Here is a 20,932-nt window from a genome sequence, read left to right as displayed (position 1 = left end):
CCAGCGAGAAACTGTTGATTTGGAATTCATTTGCAAATTGGATACAATTAACTTAGGCTTGAATAGAGACTGGGAGTGGCTAAGTCATTATGCAAGGTAACCTATTTCCCCTTGTTTTTTCCTAACCCCCCCCCCCAAGACGTTCTTGTTAAACCCTGGATTTGTGCTGGAAATGGCCCACCTTGATCATCATACACATTGTAAGGAGAGTGGTCACTTTAGATAAGCTATTACCAGCAGGAGAGTGGGTTTGTGTGTGGGGGGCAGGGGGGTGAGAAAACCTGGATTTGTGCTGAAAATGGCCCAACTTGATTATCATACACATTGTAAGGAGAGTGATCACTTTAGATAAGCTATTGCCAGCAGAAGAGTGGGGTGGGGGGAGGTATTTTTTCATGCTTTGTGTGTATAAAAGATCTTCTACACTTTCCACAGTATGCATCCGATGAAGTGAGCTGTAGCTCACGAAAGCTTATGCTCAAATAAACTGGTTAGTCTCTAAGGTGCCACAAGTACTCCTTTTCTTTTTGCGAATACAGACTAACACGGCTGTTACTCTGAAACCACCCATATATGTTCGTCCTTTTAGTGGTTCCCAATCTGCTTCTGCTGACAGCTGGAAGCCATGGTCCCAGTTTTCAGTGCCTTCAGCTACACCAGTGATGGCATCTCCTTCCCTGATTCATCAAAACAGCTGCTTTCCTATGGGGCCATGCAGCTAAAAAAATGCTGGATGAATAAAATGTTTTCTGGAGATAGTATCCTCAACTGGGCATGGCGGGGGGCGGGGAGGAGAGAGAGAGAGAGAAAGAGCTGAGCTGTGAAACGATCTTCCAAAGGAGATTACACTGCAAGATACATGGTTTTGATAAAGTTTTCCCACTACAACTGGAAATACAGAATGGGAGAACAAAATAATATGCATACAAGTATATACACATACATATCTCATTATACAGATCAAACAGAAGTGGCAAACAGGGGTTTTGGAAGGAGTTTGGTGAAAGTAGTGTGAGAAGCTTTCTCTCTAGGTACAGTTCTACATTCGTTACAGTGATGGCCAGTGATGGAACAGTTACTGTGATCTGGAGTGGATGTGCCATGTCTTCTTTCCTGCCTGAAGACAAAAGGGACTTCCTGTGTATAAAGAGCAAGTTTATGGCTGTGATGAAGGAAAGGATTAATGGTTTGAAGAATAAGTACTGACACTGCAGAGCATCAGAGAAGCTGAGGAGTACTTGGGGAACCAGATTCAGGAAGTGTCACCATCCCAGATTCAAGAAAGAAAGGAACTGGTAATCAAGGAATCAATGAGAGTGGAAATCAGAAAGGAGGACTGGCAGTTTGTAACCACCAGAGTCAAGAGGATCAGGCAGCATTCTACACAGCTGGAGGTGGATGGGGAGGAGTAGGCTGTGAACACCAGAGAGAAGAGGACATAGTATACGCATACAGCTGTTATGTTCTCAGCCTAAAAGCTGCAGAACACCACTGTGGCTATCCAGGTGGTCAAATGGAACGGAGAGCTGAACAGGACACAATTGCTGCTCAGCCCAACCTGCAAGACCATCAAGTGTGCCCACAAAGAGATCTTCAACCATCCAAAGAAGACAGATGAATCCTTGTACGAGATTCTACACTAGACCTGTGCTAGCTCAGCTGGCATGCAGTGTCTGTACTTGTCTACATGACACTACTGTAAATGTAGACAAACCCTTTAAGTCAGCTCTTTTCCCTGTAAAGAAGTAAGTACCAACGCAGAGAAAAAGTGCTTGAAACTTTGTTCGTTCTTGTAACTTTGTCAGTAAAAATATTTATCTTTTAAGTGCTTACTCTCCCATAGCTCCATAATAACTATCAATACATTTAGAAGCCCTGACAGTGGTTCACACACTTGGCATTTGTTGGACAGGACATATGCTTCATGCACTATGCTTATTTTTCTAAATCACTTACTATAAATTACCAAAAGTCTCCTTCTTATAAATCTTGAAAAATAAACATATCTTTATAAAATATTAACAACTCACCTGATTTCTCAGGCATTTCCTGTTCTGCTGCTTGACTGAATTGTGATAGATTAGATGAATTACTGTTATTGGCACATAAATCTGTATTTTGGCTGGTCTCCTGAAGGTCTTGTCTTATTCTTTCAGTTTGGATTGTTTCTGTTTCAAGTAATTGTAACATTATAGGAGTATTGTTCTTTGCAGTTCCTTCTGCTTCATTTTTCTCAGTGCAACATCTTCCAGTGCTTTGCTCTCCACTTCTCTCAGCAGTCATTCCATCATCTGTTTGTTGAACAAAAGGACTTAAAATATCTGTGCTATGACTCTCATAACTTTCAGAAACATTAGCTCTATTAACTGATAGATGAAAATTAATGTCAAAGTGTTTATGTAGCATAGGCGAAGTACTTCTATGATATAATTATCAAAACCTTTGGAAATATTTTTGCATTATAAACATTTTGTTCACCATTCACTATACAATGAAAATTGTAAACATTGAATCAATAAGGATTCAAAATTTCTTCTGTGAAAATGTGGTGTTTTAGTCTGGTTTCTCTTTAAAGAAAAATTCTTTAGCAAAGTTAGAGTGCTTAAGAATATCTTCATTTTCATTACTTTAGTCAATATCAATATTACAGTTATATTTTGATAGTAACAAAATAACTACCAGGGGTTCGGCTGCAAAAATGACCAATCAATTAATTTTGCATATCTGGCAATATTTCTGGAATGCAATTCATACATTTACCATTTGTGTATGCTACTGTATATGCTGCATATATTGTGCTGCTCTAAAAAATCTATAACAAACTACAACATGCCTACAGAGAATTCCTAAAATAATTTTTTTAAAAATAAAACTTTTCACCTGATTTTTGGGAAGTTTCCTGCTCTGTTTCTTGGGTCAGCTGAGATGGATGAAGTGAATTCTTGTTCATACAACTAGTGGAATACAAATCTGTGTCTAAGATGATTTCCTGAAGGTCCTGTCTCTTTCTTTTCACTCGAAATGCTTCTTTTTCATGTAGCTGTAAAGCTGTAGATGTGTTAATCTCTGAATTCATTTCATCTTCAATTTTCTCAGTGCAACATCTTCCAGTGCTTTCTTCTGCACTTAGCATCATCCTCATTCTGTCATCCGTTTGATGAGCAAAAGGCATTAGCACACTGATGCTAAAATTCTCAGGACTTTCAGAATCACTAGCTCTATTAACAGCTGCTGAAAATTCATGCAATGAAAGTATTTCTGTACTTGTCTGAAGTGTTTGTACAGTACACTTATCTACATCTTTAGAGATATTTTTATAAATGTTTTGATTCTCATTTTCAATATACTGTTCAGATAGGACTGTAGAGTCTGAATCAGTGAGGTTTACAGTTCCCTTTGGTGAAAATGTAGTTACGCTTCCTGATTCTAGCCAGTTTCCCTGTAAAGAAATATCTTCAAAAAGAGGTAAAGAGTGTTTTAAACTTTGTTCCTCATCATTAATTCTGTCTCTATCAATATCAAAGTTAATTTGATCTCTGAAGTTTTCAGAATAAAGAAACTGGTCTGACGGTCTATTATTCTCAGTGTAAATCATGTTTTCTTCAACGAAGTGGATACTACTTTTTCTCTTAGTTGTATTCAGATTCTTGTCACCCATGCTACCATCTTTATTGTGGTTAAGATAATGGTGTTCATTATCCTGATTCATAAAACATTGCTCTGCAGTCACAAGAGGAACAATAATTTCTTCACACAAAGAAAGTACTGAGTGAGAATCAGGTTCCGTTAACTCAACATTCTCAGACTGCTCTGTAGATGCTTTTACTAGAGGAATTGAGGATTCAGTGCATGGTAAACTAATTACCTGGTCTGTCATTATTATTGAAGGTTTGTTGTTGCTTCCACAAGTCTTCTCCCTTTCTTCTGAAACTGGAGTATCACTATTACAGAAGTCATATTCCTTTTGCATTTCTGTCTGTTTGGGTATGCTGGGCTTTCCCCCTACTTCACAAATGTTATCTGAACTATCATTACGATGTACAGAGGACCTAGTTATTCTTTTTGAGGAAGAGGTATTAACAGTGAACCCAGTGTTATTATGTCCAACATGAGGATCATATGTTTTGTGGCTTCTGCTTCTTGTTTTGTCTCTAGATGTATCTGAAGGAAATACAATTGTCCTGTACTCACTGATATTCTCGATGGATACAATCTTTTCTACAGTCCCTGCTGATTTCTTTGTCTGTGTTGGAACCAGTCTTCTATCTTTTGAGTTTTTTTCATTCAACAATCTATGATCCTCAAATACTCTGGAGATGGAACCTTTGGAGTTTCTTATTGAATTATCTTTGCTACTTTGTTCAAAGTTGATAAACCCTTGCTTTGATGTATTATTATTACCAACATCTGAATTGTGAACTGGGCTATCTGAATGTACTTCCAACTGCAAAAAACAAAACATATGATTAATTTAATTTTCTGGTAGATTGCTTTGTTATATTTCATTCTAGGTTGCTGCTTCGACTGTATAGTCAACGCTACAAGTCACAAAATATGGTAGACCTCAACTGGACTTGTCTTAGTGATTATTTCACATCTGGTGATCTGCCTGGAGCAGAAACACAACAAAAACTTAACTAAATGTTGAAAGCAGCAATTACACGATCAATAATATGTTTTCCAAATAAAGGGTCTATTTTTGTGTTTATGGTACTCTGTTTGGTGAATGCTTATCATCAATAAAATATAAAACAGTGTTTTAGGATGTAAGTTAAAAATAGAAAAAATGAAAACACTTATATTCCAATACAGCATTTCTGAGAATGATAGTCTCTACCAAGGTAAATTACACAGACATTTACCATAACACTTAAAATTATAGCAAGTAAGAAAAAAGGTCTTTCCACACCGCATCATATGCTACGGATATTATTAGTTATGAAATGTTTAGTATGTACTGGTTTCAGAGTAGCAGCCGTGTTAGTCTGTATTCAGAACCATCTGATCAACATCCTCTACAGCAAACAGGGAAAGATAAAGGAATGCATCCAATGAAGTGAGCTGTAGCTCACAAAAGCTTATGCTCAAATACATTGTTAGTCTCTAAGGTGCCACAAGTCCTCCTTTTCTTCTTAGTATGTACTGTTTCTCAAGGGCATTTCAGAAATGCGCTACCTTTCTATGATACTTTATTGTAGAATAGCAGATGCATGACAGTTCATCACCAAATGACAATGGTTGTTCCTTAAAAAAAAAAAAAAAAAAAGTTACCTGATGCTGGTTTGTGTCATTTATTCTTTGAGCATTTAATGTACTCTCTACATCCTTTTTAGCTGAAAGTAAAACGAGAGATTGAAAGGATCAATATCAAAAGAAAGTTACAATCCTCTGCTTTACAAGCACAGCGCCCTATGCTCAGAGTCTAGCTTGTAGTTAAACCTAACAGCCATTTGCTATCTGGAAATAACAAAAAAACATAAGGATCAAAAAAGTTAGACATTAAAATCATGGGCTCAGATCTCCAGTTGCACCAGAAGTCTGCTTGGTACAGTTGAGAAGCAGTAAATGTGGCTTTAAGCATCCTGATTCCTGAGGAGGTTGGTAGTCTGTCCGGCCCACAAGGCTTCTCTAAGTTACACATGCTGTACTGGCCCTTTAGAGGCCATTCTGAAGCCAGTGATAGCTGGCTCACAAGTTGCTCAAACCATGTCCCTTCCACCCCAGCATGCTTTGTACACTGGGCAAAGGAAGGTAACGGGATGGTGTAAAAGACAACTCATCAGCTCAGCACATGCCAGGGATTGCCCCCTGAATCAGTTTCGTTCCTGGCTGGTTGTTTAAATTAGCTTTCTGTCCACCCCTTTGTGTTGCCAGAGTGGCATAAGTGCGCTGGAATAGGGGCCAAGCTCTGGTTCTAGATAGTTATGTAAATAAATTAGGCACTAAAATCATAGCATATAACCACTGTGATCTTACATTCCAGTATTTATAGCTTCATCAACAGTTAAAAACACTCTTTTTAGAGCTGGGAGCTTCCTCCTAAGGCATACGTAAAGTTAATCAGGAGAGGAATAAAAGACATACATTCACCTTCTGTCAGTTACTAATTAGTCATACAACAGGACAGAAAAATGTAAAGAATAAATTCTTTATACAGAAAACATGGCGAGTATAAAAATTCTTATGTGTGACTACCTGATTGGCTATGAAACTGGTTTCAATAAAGTTCAAGTGACTGAAGAATTTTCATGGTGACAACCATGTCTCCATAGCCCACAAGCATCATGAAACTTTGCACTAAGATATCCTATGCTGAAACTCAATACCTGACTGACACACAGAATGAGGTTACTCACCTTGTGCAGTAACTGGAGTTCTTCAAGATGTGCGTCCCTATGGGTGCTCCACTTCAGATGTGGTTGCACTCCATGAGTCTTAGAGCTGAGATTTTCTGTAGCAGTGCCTGTTCAGCCCACACATGTGCTCCAGATATCCTCATGCCCTATACCAAGGATATATAGAGTTGCATGGGCAAAACGGCCTCAGTTCCTTCTCTGCCACGAAGTCCTATAAGACAAAACTCCAAAGCAGAGGGGAGGGAGGGTGCGTAGTAGAGCACCTATAGGGACACACATCTCAAAGAATTCCAGTTACTGCATATGACAGAATACACTCCTGTATTCAAGGAATTCAAGGCTGTATTTCAAGGAATCCCTGTTGAGGTTACAGGGACAAACCATCCCGATGTGTCGAAAGAATAGTAAATATGGCAGACGACCAGCTTGGCTTAACGGTGAAATCCTAGCGGATCTTAAACATAAAAAAGAAGCTTACAAGAAGAGGAAGGTTGGACATATGACCAGGGAAGAGTATAAAAATATTGCTCGGGCATGTAGGAATGAAATCAGGAGGGCCAAATCGCACCTGGAGCTGCAGCTAGCGAGAGATGTTAAGAGTAACAAGAAGGGTTTTTTCAGGTATGTTGGCAACAAGAAGAAAGCCAAGGAAAGCGTGGGCCCCTTAATGAATGAGGGAGGCAACCTAGTGACAGAGGATGTGGAAAAAGCTAATGTATTCAATGCTTTTTTTGCCTCTGTCTTCACGAACAAGGTCAGCTCCCAGACTGCTGCGCTGGGCATCACAACATGGGGAATAGATGGCCAGCCCTCTGTGAAGAAAGAGGTGGTTAGGGACTATTTAGAAAAGCTGGACGTGCACAAGTCCATGGGGCCGGACGAGTTGCATCCGAGAGTGCTAAAGGAACTGGCGGCTGTGATTGCAGAGCCATTGGCCATTATCTTTGAAAACTCGGGGCGAACGGGGGAAGTCCCGGATGACTGGAAAAAGGTTAATGTAGTGCCAATCTTTAAAAAAGGGAAGAAGGAGGATCCTGGGAACCAGTCAGCCTCACTTCAGTCCCCGGAAAAATCATGGAGCAGGTCCTCAAAAAATCAATCCTGAAGCACTTACATGAGAGGAAAGTGATCAGGAACAGTCAGCATGGATTCACCAAGGGAAGGTCATGCCTGACTAATCTAATGGCCTTCTATGATGAGATTACTGGTTCTGTGGATGAAGGGAAAGCAGTGGATGTATTGTATCTTGACTTTAGCAAAGCTTTTGACACGGTCTCGCACAGTATTCTTGTCAGCAAGTTAAAGAAGTACGGGCTGGATGAATGCACTATAAGGTGGGTAGAAAGTTGGCTAGATTGTCGGGCTCAACGGGTAGTGATCAATGGCTCCGTGTCTAGTTGGCAGCCGGTGTCAAGTGGAGTGCTCCAGGGGTCGGTCCTGGGGCCGGTTTTGTTCAATATCTTCATAAATGATCTGGAGGATGGTGTGGATTGCACTCTCAGCAAATTTGCGGATGATACTAAACTGGGAGGAGTGGTAGATACACTGGAGGGCAGGGATAGGATACAGAGGGACCTAGACAAACGGGAGGATTGGGCCAAAAGAAATCTGATGAGGTTCAATAAGGATAAGTGCAGCGTCCTGCACTTAGGACGGAAGAACCCAATGCACAGCTACAGACTAGGGACCGAATGGCTAGGCAGCAGTTCTGCGGAAAAGGACCTAGGGGTGACAGTGGACGAGAAGCTGGATATGAGTCAGCAGTGTGCCCTTGTTGCCAAGAAGGCCAATGGCATTTTGGGATGTATAAGTAGGGGCATAGAGAGCAGCTCGAGGGACATGATCGTCCCCCTCTATTCGACATTGGTGAGGCCTCATCTGGAGTACTGTGTCCAGTTTTGGGCCCCACACTACAAGAAGGATGTGGACAAATTGGAAAGAGTCCAGCGAAGCGCAACAAAAGTGATTAGGGGACTGTAACACATGACTTATGAGGAGAGACTGAGGGAACTGGGATTGTTTAGTCTGCAGAAGAGAAGAATGAGGGGGGATTTGATGGCTGCTTTCAACTACCTGAGAGGTGGTTCCAGAGAGGATGGTTCTAGACTATTCTCAGTGGTGGAAGAGGACAGGACAAGGAGTAATGGTCTCAAGTTGCAGTGGGGGAGGTTTAGGTTGGATATTAGGAAAAACTTTTTCACTAGGAGGGTGGTGAAACACTGGAATGCGTTGCCTAGGGAGGTGGTGGAATCTCCTTCCTTAGAAGTTTTTAAGGTCAGGCTTGACAAAGCCCTGGCTGGGATGATTTAGTTGGGGATTGGTCCTGCTTTTGGGCGGGGGGTTGGACTGGATGGCCTCCTGAGGTCCCTTCCAACCCTGATGTTCTATGATTCTATGATTCACACCCTACACGCTATTGTAATAATCTTTGTACAAAGTACAAAGCTGCCTTGTAAGGTATCATCTGAAAAACCTGTAATTTACTGGTTAGTATTGTCCTGGTAAAATATGTGCAGTAACATTGTATGTGAAGTTATAAGGTTCTCCTGTATGGTGTTATTAACACATGTTCCAAACCCCACAGCTCTGCTCAACAGATGGCTGACAAACAGGTCTGTCCTAAACAAAGAAATGTGTGCTCTGCTTAATGTGCATTTAAGCAATAAACAGAGTCATCAAGCAGGAAGGAAAGACAAAGGAAGTTCAAAAAGGTGGGGAAAAAAACAGCAGGGAACACCCTTCCACATAGATTCTTTGTCTCCTAGTGTCCAGCTGGAAATGTTTTTCAAGAGGGGGACTGAAACTAATAAAAGGGACAAACATCCCAACACATCCCTCTCTCTTTCTCCCTGCGCATCACATTCATTACACATGAAGACAAAAAGGAAGCAGATGCTGGACTCTGGGAGAAGGTCCTGACCTGAAACTTTTGGCCATAATCTGGTGAAGCATATGGTAAGAAACTTTGCTTGAATCTAATATAGTTTGCTAAGTTAGGCATTAGTAAACATCTTATCTTTATTTTTCTTGTAAGCATTTCTGACTTTTATGCCTCATTACTTGTACTCACTTAAAATCTCTCTTTGTAGTTCTGGAGTCAGAGTCAAGCCACGGGTCAAAACTGAAAACAGCATCAGCTACCAAGCCAAAGGTCAGAGCTGGAGACAGCAAAGGAAGTTAATGCGGAGAAGCAAGACCGTGGCTTAGGGCAGAACAGCAGGAACTGGGAGTAGATGGGAATCTGGGACAGGAACCAGGAGCAGGCAGGGAAGCAGGGCTCAGGAGTCAGATAAGCAAAAGGGGTCCATAGTAGCAGCCAGCCAGGGATTCCTCAAGTTGCTTGGACAATTTCCTGTTGACTCTTCCTGCTTTATATAGAGTACCTCAGCCAACTGGGGAGCTGGACGTTTCCCCCAATTGGGAGCTTTGGGGGCAGGGCCCTCTGTGAGCTAATTCCCTGGTTAGTTAGGTGAGCTGCTGGGTGGCAGTCATGGCCTGGACACTGCCTGGGGACCTGTGGGCCAGGGTTTGAGGCCTGTGATTCCCCTACAGGTTGATATGAAGGAGAGACTCTTGAGTTCCTGGCTTGTGGGTTGGCTGGAGCCTAGCACAGGAGTAACTCTACATCGTCATAGCCTGATAATTTGCCATTCTAAACTGGAGTGTCACAGAGGAGAAAGTTTTGTACCCAATGAGGTCAAGGCATCTATGTTGCTGTCTAGGGTTTTATTATTTATGCGACCCTATTGGAGGGGAGGACGGATCTTCCAGTGAACATAAACAGTCTTTTCCAGAGGCCACCCTCTGCGTAGTTGGAGCGGCCTCTCGTAAGCAGAGAACCACAGCACCACGCTTTGTCTTCACAGTAAACATGCAATACCACTGAATGTGTGTGCTCACTAAAGTTTAACTGGACTTTCATTGTAACTCAACTCAGCAGAGGTGCCTTCCCCGGCATCACGGTTGGCCACCATGATGTCCTGCAACCCACAGGGCTCCATGGTTAAAAATATTTCCTGGCTCTCGGGGAGAATGGATCCACCACTTGCCTGTCTCCCATTCTCCTCCTCCTCCTCCTCTTCCTCATCCACCATATCGTCCTTCTTGTTGTCCTTAGATTCATACATCTGTAAGGTGTCCACGTTGCTTGTGGGGGTGCTGGTAGGGTCACCCTTGAGAACTGCATGCAGCTCATTGCAGAACCTGCCTACGTGGGGTTCAGCACCAGAACGACTGTTCGCCTCCCATGCCTTCTGGTACGCTTGGTAAAGTTCTTTTATTTTCACACGGCACTGCTGTGTGTCCCTCATGTAGCCCTTCTCACCCATTCCACCAGCAATCTTTGCATCGATGTCAGCGTTTCTTCTTCTGGATTGGAACTCTGCCTGCACAGACTCTTCTCCCCACATAGCTATGAGATCCACCACCTCCTGTGAAGACCAGGCTGGAGCGCTTTTGGGGCGTGTAGTCTCCATGATCAGCTGTGCTCAAGCTGTGATCAAAGCTGTGATCAAACAGGAAATGGGAAATCAAAAATTCCTGGGGCGTTAGCAGGGCAGGGGCTGTTTCCTGTGTACCTGGCTGCAGTGCAGCAGAGTTGAGAATGATCTCCAGAGCAGTCACAGAAGAGCATTGTGGGACACCACCTGGAGGCCAATTAAGTCAAATTACACAACACTGCATCTGCACTACCTCACAGTCGACCCATGAAAATCAAATTAAGCACTACGCCTCTCGCAGAGGTGGGGTACAGAAGTCGACATTAAAGGCGACTCAGGTCAGTGTAAAGGACCTGATAATGTAGACACATACATTAACAGGTCAACGTAAGGTGGCTTCCTTCGATATAACTTTTTAGTGTAGACCAGGCCTCTGTGTCTAAGGTCTTTGCAATATGAGCAAAGGTCTCCTAAAAAGCCTTAAAACTGTCAACCCATGGGCAGAGGCTAGTTGAACTGTTGCATCAGGCAGTGACTATTATTCTTTTGGTGTTGACTGGGCATGCTAATGTTTTTCCTCTGCTCCTCCCAGCTCCTGGGCACCAACGCTGTGCTCTGGCGACAGTAAACAACGTCACCAGGGAGCCAGTTCTCCCCCTTTTCCTGGATCTGCAGGAAGGAGATCTACTACGGGACACTTGTAATGATAGTCCTCAGTAGGGCCAGCGTGCCTGGGTGGCACGTTGAATGAGTACTGGCCCAGTTGCAGCTGGCGAGCCCACTGCCATTCATGCCTCTGCTGGGTTGCTGCCTTGTGAGTGGGATCTCCAGAACCAGCCCTAGTGTTGCTCTCTTAGAGGAGAAGTGTTCTTGCTCAATGCCAGGGAGAAGGTGAGATGGTGACAAGGAGTCTTCAAACAGTACTCTTCAAACAGCAGTGCCATGGGTCAGTACGCTTGGCTCAGTGCCAGTCATCAGCCCCATGCCAGTGATGTCCCCAGACAGCATCTAGCTGTTTCCATGAGGGCATATCTCAGGCCCATAATCACCATGGTGGTCAGTGCTAGAAATTGAGTTTTGATCTCACTTTGGCAGAAGACTAAGACGCCCTGTCTCTGAAGGAGTGCTGTGTCTTCTCCTTCCAGGACAGCGATGTTTGATGCCCCCTTCACTCCACTCCACCTCTGTCAGTCTCACCCTTGTGTTGGGGCACCAATGCCAGTTCCAATAATGGCATTGCCAGTGGCTGCGATTGGCGGTGCTAAATCATTGGTCCCAGTACTGGTAGAAACGTTGATGCTGATGTAGTGGCCGGTGCCAGTGCTTCCAGTGCCAAGATGCTTGGCATCAATGTACTTGGCACTGATTTTGAAGGCATTTTCTTTCCTGTTTTCCTGTAGCTGCTCAACAGCAGAGTATGTTGCCTGCCTGAGGGAGCAGTCACTGAAGATGATCCTTTTCATTCCTTAGAGGTAGTAGTTTCCTCTGGGTCTGAGGTGGTGCACATCGATAGCTCAAGTAGATGTAGCTTCAGCCATGAGGTCCTGTGATGGGGCAACTGGATGGGACTCCGCTTCAGTGCCAGGAAGTGTGCATTCCTGCATATCGATGGCAGTAGAAGGCACTCGGTCCAGGCGACACCGTTTCAGATCCAGGGTGAACCCGTGGTCTTCCTCAAGGACGGGCAAACATACCAACATCTCGGCATGCCAACGGTTTCTGCGTCAAGCAGACATCTAAGGATACCATCACGGAGATCCTACGAGATGTGGCCAGGATCAACTCCTCCCTACTGGCACCGTGGCAGAAGATCAACGTCTTGAACACCTTCCTAATCCCCTGTATTTCATTTGTCCTGAGGGGATCTGCCATGGCGAAGGTACCTCTTAACAAGGCAGACAACACCATCCAGCAGCTGGTGAAAAAGTGGATTTTTCTTCCCCAGAGGGCCAGCAATGAACTGGTATACATCTCACACAGACAGAGCGGTACCAGCATCCCTCGAATGGGTAATCTGTGCGACGTTGCCGTGATCACTCATGGCTTCCACCTTCTGATGTGCCCAGACACCACGGTGAGGAACATCACGGAGAGTGCTCTGCAGGATGCCGTCAAGAGGTGAATCGCCAGGACCTCCTCCAATCAAGATGTCACCACCTATCTGAGTGGCTCCCTGGAAGGTGAATTTGGAAGAGATGGGGAAGACTTTGCTTTGCTCTGGACTCCTGCCCGCAGCACTACGTGATGACTGGAGAAGCGTATCGGCTGCCACTGGACGTGGTGCTAGGAATGCCAGGAGATGGTGTCACAGGTGAAGAACACAAAGCGCACCATCATCACTCCGAGAGCCAGAACCAAGCTGGAGAGGACCCTGAAGGATGCCATCTGCTACCAATACGTGGAAAACCTGAAACGGAAGCTGGACCAGAGCAAGGCCTTTAAAGTGACGCGCAAGTGGGACACCAGCAACCACTTTCTCCCCGGGGGCATCTTCACCCAATTTGCCAACTGGAGGTTCATCCACTGGGCCTGGCTCAACTGTGTCCTGCTGAATGGAACCATCCGCCACAAGAATTGGGACAAGCAATGCTGGAAGTGTGGCTAGGCCAACGAGACACTACCCCACGTTTTGTGTAGCTGCAAGCCCCATTCCAGAGCTTGGCAGCTGCGACAAAACGTCATCCAAGATCGCCTGGTCAGAGCCATCTCACCACCTGTGGAAAAGGTAGCCGTGAACTCCGCCATCCCTGGAACCAACAGCCAACTGCGACCGGACATCGTCATCACCAACGAGGACCGGAACAAGATCATCATGGTGGATGTCACAGTGCCCTTCGAAAACGGGACCTCGGCTTTCCACAATGCCCGATCTTGAAAGATGGAGAAATACGCCCCTCTGGCCGACACCCTGAGAGCTAGGGGCTACGAGGTCCAAACTCACGCGCTGATCGTTGGCGCCCTGGGGACCCCGGTAACGAGCGAGTTCTGAGAGAATGTGGAGTTGGTTAACACTACGCTCAGCTGACACGGCAACTCATGGTGTCAGACGCTGTCAGGTGGTCAAGGGACATCTACATAGAACACATCACCGGACATCGGCAATACCAGGAGGAATGAGCTGGAGTGCCGATGAGAAGCACAGTTGGGAAAGTAACTCAAATACTTTCCTGATGGACTGTATTTTTCTCTAAATGGACAACCTATCCTAAATTCTCAATTACTGAGGGACAATCTTCACTCATTGATATATTTTGTTTTCCACCACCAACTCTCTGTATAACTTTTTTCATGAGTAATGTACCCGAATGTATGGATGCTAAATATCTAAACTGTATTATTAAATTCATTCATCTAAATTTGGGTTATTGCTGATTATGCACTATATGTATTTTATTACTTTAAAAACAAATGTTGTATTTGTGGATAATCTAAACACTATACCCAGATGTACAGACACTCTTTTCTTAACCTTTGTATTATATAATTTTTTTAACATTAGCTTTCATAAAATTTTTAGTCTATATACTGTTCAAATATACACAAACGATACACAACTAAGATGCGCTCAGAGTTTATCACCGTATCATTTTATTTCATCTCATGCATGCATGTTAATGAAGACAACCAACTAGAGGACTCTGCTCCAAGTCTGCTAGTACAGTGGTTCTCGACCAGGGATACTCAGAGGTCTTCCAGGGGTACATCAACTCATCTAGATATTTGCCTAGTTTTACAACACGCGACATAAAATGCACTAGCGAAGTCAGTGAAAACTAAAATTTCACACAATGACTTGTTTATACTGCTCTATATACTATACACTGAAATGTAAGTACAATATTTATATTCCAATTGATTTATTTTATAATTATATGGTAAAAATGAGAAAGTATGCAATTTTTTGGTAATAATGTGGTGTGATACTTTTGTATTTTTATGTCTGATTTTGTAAGCAAGTAGTTTTTAAGTGAGATGAACCTGGGGGGTACACAAGAGAAATCAGACTCCTAATAGGGGTACAGTACTCTGGAAAGGTTGAGAACCACTGTGCTAGTATATCAAGCGAGCAAAGCCCATAGAAGTGTTGGCTATAAGTAAGGGAATGTGACAATGGGATTTCTGTTGTTCTCTATCTAATAGTCACGAATATGCCAGAATAGATCATTCCTACCTGATGTTGAACCTCTTCTAGACTTAGTTATATAACTTTCAAGCAGCTTCTTCATACGCTGGTCAGTAGCTTCATCAAAGGCGCACCTCCCCTTCTCATTTTTGAATAACGGATCAGCTCCATACCAAAGCAGTAACTCTGCCACCTAGAGGTAAAACTTTTCAGATACTTTTTCTTTTTCTTCTAATATTTTATTTTCCACTCCTCTCTCCTCATATATGCTTCTCTGTGGTGTACACAGAAATACCTGTCGCTAGTGTTAAAATACCACTAGAGTTTTAAAATTCCCAGTAATGGAATTTACCAGTACCAAACATTCCTCTAAATACAAGTTTGTTCCAAACCCTTCCATTTGTTTTTTTCATTTTTGAAAGCTTGCTTCAGTGAATAACCAGCTGACTTTCTAAAATCAAGGTCCAATAATAGAGTTTCTTGTTAACATGGTGATTTCTTAAATTATTTTTAAAAGGTTAATGTTGTGAATAAAGTCATAAGAATTCTGTCCAGTTTTACTCATTATCCAATAAGTAGTGTAGAACAATTATATTTAAGTATTAGAAAATTTGTAACTTAATGATTTCCTTTCTGGGACTTACTCCTCCCTCCCTCACTTCAGCACTACTGGGGTTTTGTTTTTCTCTGCATATCGAAAAGGCAGTTTAATTCTCGGCCTAGGTCACACCTTCTTCTTCTAGTCACTAGGAGAGCACTTCCTAAATTCACAGTTTGCAGGTGATTCTATCACTGACCCAGTTCTTTCTCTGCCTTCCCTGTTCACCTAATGGTGAAGGAGAATTAAGATAAAGGAGCACTCAATCTGCAGTGAAACCCTCTCTAAAGCCACACATTAGGGGAATGCTGCCAAAGGTGCTGCCAACCTGCAGACCCTTACTCAGCCAGAAATGTAGAGAACTCTTAGGCTTTGTCTACACTGGCAAGTGAAAGACAAAACTTTTGTTGTTCAGAGGTGCCATAAATATAAAGGGAAGGGTAAACACCTTTAAAATTCCTCCTGGCCAGAGGAAAAATCCTCTCACCTATAAAGGGTTAAGAAGCTAGGATAACCTCGCTGGCACCTGACCAAAATGACCAATGAGGAGACAAGATACTTTCAAAAGCTGGGAGGAGGGAGAAAAACAAAGGGTCTGTATCTGTCTGTGTGATGCTTTTGCCGGGGACAAACAGGAATGGAGTCTTAGAACTTAGTAAGTAATCTAGCTAGATATGCGTTAGATTATGATTTCTTTAAATGGCTGAGAAATTAAGCTGAATAGAATGAATATTCCTGTCTGTGTGTCTTTTTGTAACTTAAGGTTTTGGGGAGGGATTCTCTGTGTTTTGAATCTAATTACCCTGTAAGGTATTTACCATCCTGATTTTACAGAGGTGATTCTTTTTTACTTTTTACTTCTATTAAAATCCTTCTTTTCAGAAACTGAATGCTTTTTCATTGTTCTTAAGATCCAAGGGTTTGGGTCTGTGGTCATCTATGCAAATTGGTGAGGATTTTTACCAAACTTTCTCCAGGAAGTGGGGTGCAAGGGTTGGGAGGATTTTGGGGGGAAAGACATTTCCAAACAACACTTTCCTAATAAATAAACCCAGATAAACGTTTGGTGGTGGCAGTGGAAGTCCAAGGGCAAAGGATAAAATAGTTTGTACCTTGGGGAAGTTTTAACCTAAGCTGGTAAAAGTAAGTTTAGGAGGTTTTCATGCAGGTCCCCACATCTGTACCCTAGAGTTCAGAGTGGGGAAGGAACCTTGACAAGAGGTGTTAAACCCCCACCACCACCACCAAAAGACAAAAGTTTTGTTGACGACAAGTGCTGGTGTGAACAGCGCTTTGTTGGCAGGAGTGCTCTGCTGTCGACAACGCTAACCCCACTCATTAGGGGGTGGAATTTTTTTGTCGGCAGGAGACCTCTCTCCTGCCAACAAACAGCAGCTTCATTGTGTGTCTTTTAGCGGCATGGCTGTAGCTGCACAGCTGTGTCGCTAAAAGGTGCGTAGTGCAGACATAGCCTTACTTACCCAGTGTTAGTTGGAACTTCTATCCATGTAATGTACTTATACCTCCCTCATTACTGTATTATCCAAGGACCTCACAATCTTTAATATATTCTCCCTCACAACACTCCTGTGGGGTAGGGAAGTATCCCCATTTTACAGATAGGAAACTGAAGCAAAGAGAGACTAAATGACTTACCCAAGATCACACAGGAAGCTTGTGGAAGGGCAGAAAATTGAACCTGTGTTTCGCAAGTCCCAGATGAACACCCTAATTATGGGATCAGTGATGGACCTTGAGAAAGCAGGTCAATTTTCTTCTGGATTTGGAGAGCTGGAGAAGATTTTAGGAATAGAACTTGCTACTGCCGACCAAAAAAGCTACAAATCCTGAGATGAATAAGGGTTAGGCAGGAGCAATGAATCGCTCTCTGGGCAATGCTGGAGACAGACGTTCTGGCAGGTGGTGGAAGAAGTATGGCTTAGGCTTGGTCTACACTACAGAGCTAGGTCGACATAACGCAGCTCAAATGACTTACTCTGTTAACATAATGTTTTAGTGCAAAGTGAACAGAAAATAATTCAGACCAGTGATTACAGAGTAGTATTTCCATGGGTGTCATGCATTGTTTCCCTCTAGGCTAAATGCTTGCACAGCTGGACATCCTGCTAGCAGGCACTAGTGGGGGGAAAGTTCCACTGTGCTCCTCCTTCCTCTCTCTAGCCCTGGCTGATAAATTTCTTCATTTCTGTCTCCCTCACTTCCTCCTCTCTTCTTTTTGCCTGTTCTTTCCTCTCTCTCCCTAAGCTCTTCTCTCTCTCACACACATACACACACACACGCACTGAAAGTGAGGGAGAAGGTACCTGGACTTGGAAGAAAAGTGAGAGAAAATGAAAGGGAGACAGTGAGTGGTGGTGAAGAGACAATCAAGTATGGAACGAGTGAGGAAGGAAAATGATGCTATGTCTACAGTGGCTTGCATGCTTGAACACTGGACCATGTACATGCTCATGCATGGTCCCCATACCTGCCCGAAGTGTCTGCATATGCTGTGCTGGACACAGGTATAATGACATATACACACTCATACACATGTCCATACTGTCGCTGTTGTTACGTAAGATTAGTGCTACCATTTCATGGGCTGTATACAGGATTCTGTGCATCACAGGGAGACATGCTAGGAACCGCTTTGCTGTGTGTTGTGGGTACTGTCCCCTGCCTTCACACATTTGCTGATGGCAGTTCCTAATCATATCGCCCCTCATTGTTATTCCCTGAAAAAGTAGGTGGAAGACATTTAGCAATGAGATAACTATCTGATTCTGTTCCTGTTTCTTACAGTGGGACAAACGGTTATGCAGTAGAGTAGGCGACTGGTGAGATGTTGGATGGAATTTGGCCAGAACTTTCTGATACACTGAAGTCAGCTGACCGTGAGGGTCAATGACAATTCATTCAGCTCACATGGTACTGATATGGTGAATGCCAGTGTTGCCAAGGTATGTCCTTGGGTGGACCATCATTTCTGGTGCCGGAGAACCAGCATGTTGTGCTGGGATCACATCATTTTGGAAACCTGGAATGACCAGCAGTGGCTTCAGAACTTCCAAATGAAGAAACAGATCTTCATAGAGCCACGTGAGGAACTTGTATCAAACCTCTGGCACCAGAACACTCAATTCAGGGGAGCCACACCGGTTCAGAAGCAGGTTGCTATTGCTCTATGGAAGCTGGCACCACCAGGTCTGCTGCAAGTCACTTTGAGGTTGGAAAGTCCATTGTTGGGGTCACAGTTGTGCAGGTTTATGAGGCAGTTAACACTGCGATCTACTCAAGGTGGGTGCCATAAGAAAAGTTCCAGAAATAAGAGCTGGATTTCAGAGGATGGGCCTTCTAAACTATGCAGGGGCCATCAATGGCACCCACATCCCAATACTTTGCCTACCAAAAGGGGCAAATGCTTATGTGAACCACGTGTTCTGCAAAGCTTAGTGGTCCACAGAAGCAGATTCATGACTACAAACGTGGGAAATACTAAAAAGGTTCATGACACCAGAGTGCTGAGGTGATCAGCATTGTACCTGAAGGGAGTAGGACTTTATTCACCAGAAACTATATGGTTCTTTACAGTGTGTCGATGCCAACTGTTATTTTGGGGGACCTTGCATATCCACTCCTATCTTGTCTCATGAAGCCATTCCCCAACACCAATGACACTGGAAAAGGGGAATTCAGTTACAAGCTCAGAAGCTGCAGAACGGTTATGGTATGTGTTTCCTGGGCTGGAAGCTCATTGGTGCTGCCTACCCACCTGTGTCAGAATGGCCATTCATATACTCATCGCCTGCTGCACACTCCATAACATTTGTGAGGGTAAAAGAGGAGTGTTTTCATTCCAAATGGGCTCACAAGTCTGATTTGCAAACTTTGTACAGAAAACCAGATCCCACCCATGTGCACATTGGTCCTGGTTCCCAACAAGCAAGGGAAATTATGAACACCTTACATGCACACATCTTGGCACAGCAGGGAGGCAGAGGGTGACATCTGCCTGTGCTGAGGGATACCTTCCCACCTTATACAGCTGCTGGGAATGCATATAAGGGAACATTGGTGCCTATTTGTGAGGTGACATAGCTTTGTGAGGGTTTCGTTTTCCTGTAGCGAAAGATCAGGAACTATTCATTCCTGTGACATTGCACACACTGAAGACAATTACAACCCGGTGAAGATGCCCTGTTAACACCTTAGGGTTGAGTCTATGCTGTGGAGGGTGGCAGCTGAGTTGTAATGTGGTCATTGTGCAATGATTTTGTCTTCACTATTCACACTTTTTTATAAACCTCTTATTGGGAGCACTCAATCTCTCTTACCAACCTTATGAAGATTTCCTGGGGCAGGGGTGAGTATTCAGCCATTCTGCATGGTATGCTGTCATTTTGTTTTTTGACTGTTCATTGTCAGCAGTGCTAACTGCATTTAGGGGCTGTTACAGAGCACTAATCCCTATTACCACTGAAGCTGGTTAAGCTTTCAGTGGGAAGTGGGGGGTATTTATGCACAGGGTAGTGGCAGATGGTGTCATTACCTGTGTTGCTACTGGTACTGTTTCAATTTTCTGCATGTGAAGTAATCCATATAGATGTTCATCTACCCATTTTCTGTGTTTCTGACTTCTGTTACATTGAAAACTAGTAGCACTTTCTGTAAGAACATAATACTAATTGCACTTTCCCATCCCTCCCATGTATCCTTGGGACTTAGTATATTTCTGAACCGCAGGAGGGAGGGTTTGGTGGAGGACAGACAGAAAAGTGTTTGCAGTATCATGGCATCAGATAATTATATACCATTCAATTTCATGTGCTATGAATTGTGGGGCCCAATTCTGAATCTGAAAACATCTTCATCTCACCAAGCTTAGGAAGGAGGGGACACACACAAGTCTGGGAAATGATAACATTTATTAAAAGTATTAGATAGAATGGGTAATTGAAATAATTTTTAAAAGGAAGGGTCAAAAACAAATCTTTAAAAAATAAAGGGAATGCAAGTGGGAACACTGGCCATATATTAATGTCTCTGTAGCTGTCTCCTTGCCCACCTCCTGACAAGAAGGAATGACGGGAAAGTGACTTTTGGGGAAAAATGGGAATGTCTCCTGCGAGGGACTTGGGGGGTGGGCACTTGGTGGGGTTCTGGAACTCTTGCAGATTCATCATTCCCCTCCTGGTCACTCAGTAGGGTCCTCCTGTGAGGGGTTTTGGGTGCTAGTGGTGGGCAATGCCCCAGGAGTCCTGCAGGCTCTGGTGTCCTCCCAGTCTCTTAGGGGGGTCCTTGAAATAGGATCCTCTGGCTCAGTAGCATCCCGCGCAGCAGCTGGAGGAAGAAATGGATGTAGTGGTTCATGGACTGGTTCAGTTGATTCGGCAGCAGGTTGACCTCGAACTCA

At 43.6% G+C, this 20,932-nt stretch overlaps 1 protein-coding gene across 1 annotated transcript in view; it reads right to left on the bottom strand.

The window, feature by feature from the left end:
• Positions 1 to 20,932, bottom strand: part of ANKRD31 (ankyrin repeat domain 31) — a 112,406-nt gene that overhangs the window by 55,357 nt on the left and 36,117 nt on the right. The window contains exons 12-16 of the mRNA XM_073346095.1: positions 14,967 to 15,111; positions 13,554 to 13,780; positions 12,788 to 12,968; positions 5,272 to 5,333; positions 2,874 to 4,444 (exon numbers count right to left, since the gene is read on the bottom strand). Coding sequence (XP_073202196.1) covers positions 2,874 to 4,444; positions 5,272 to 5,333; positions 12,788 to 12,968; positions 13,554 to 13,780; positions 14,967 to 15,111 — 2,186 coding nt within the window. The remainder of the gene's footprint in view (positions 1 to 2,873; positions 4,445 to 5,271; positions 5,334 to 12,787; positions 12,969 to 13,553; positions 13,781 to 14,966; positions 15,112 to 20,932) is intronic.

Source organism: Lepidochelys kempii, chromosome 5 (assembly GCF_965140265.1).
Source record: "Lepidochelys kempii isolate rLepKem1 chromosome 5, rLepKem1.hap2, whole genome shotgun sequence".
In the NCBI taxonomy this organism is placed as follows: Eukaryota; Metazoa; Chordata; order Testudines; family Cheloniidae; genus Lepidochelys; species Lepidochelys kempii.
Note: the sequence above shows the minus strand (reverse complement) of the source record. Positions and strands in the feature narration are given on the sequence as shown.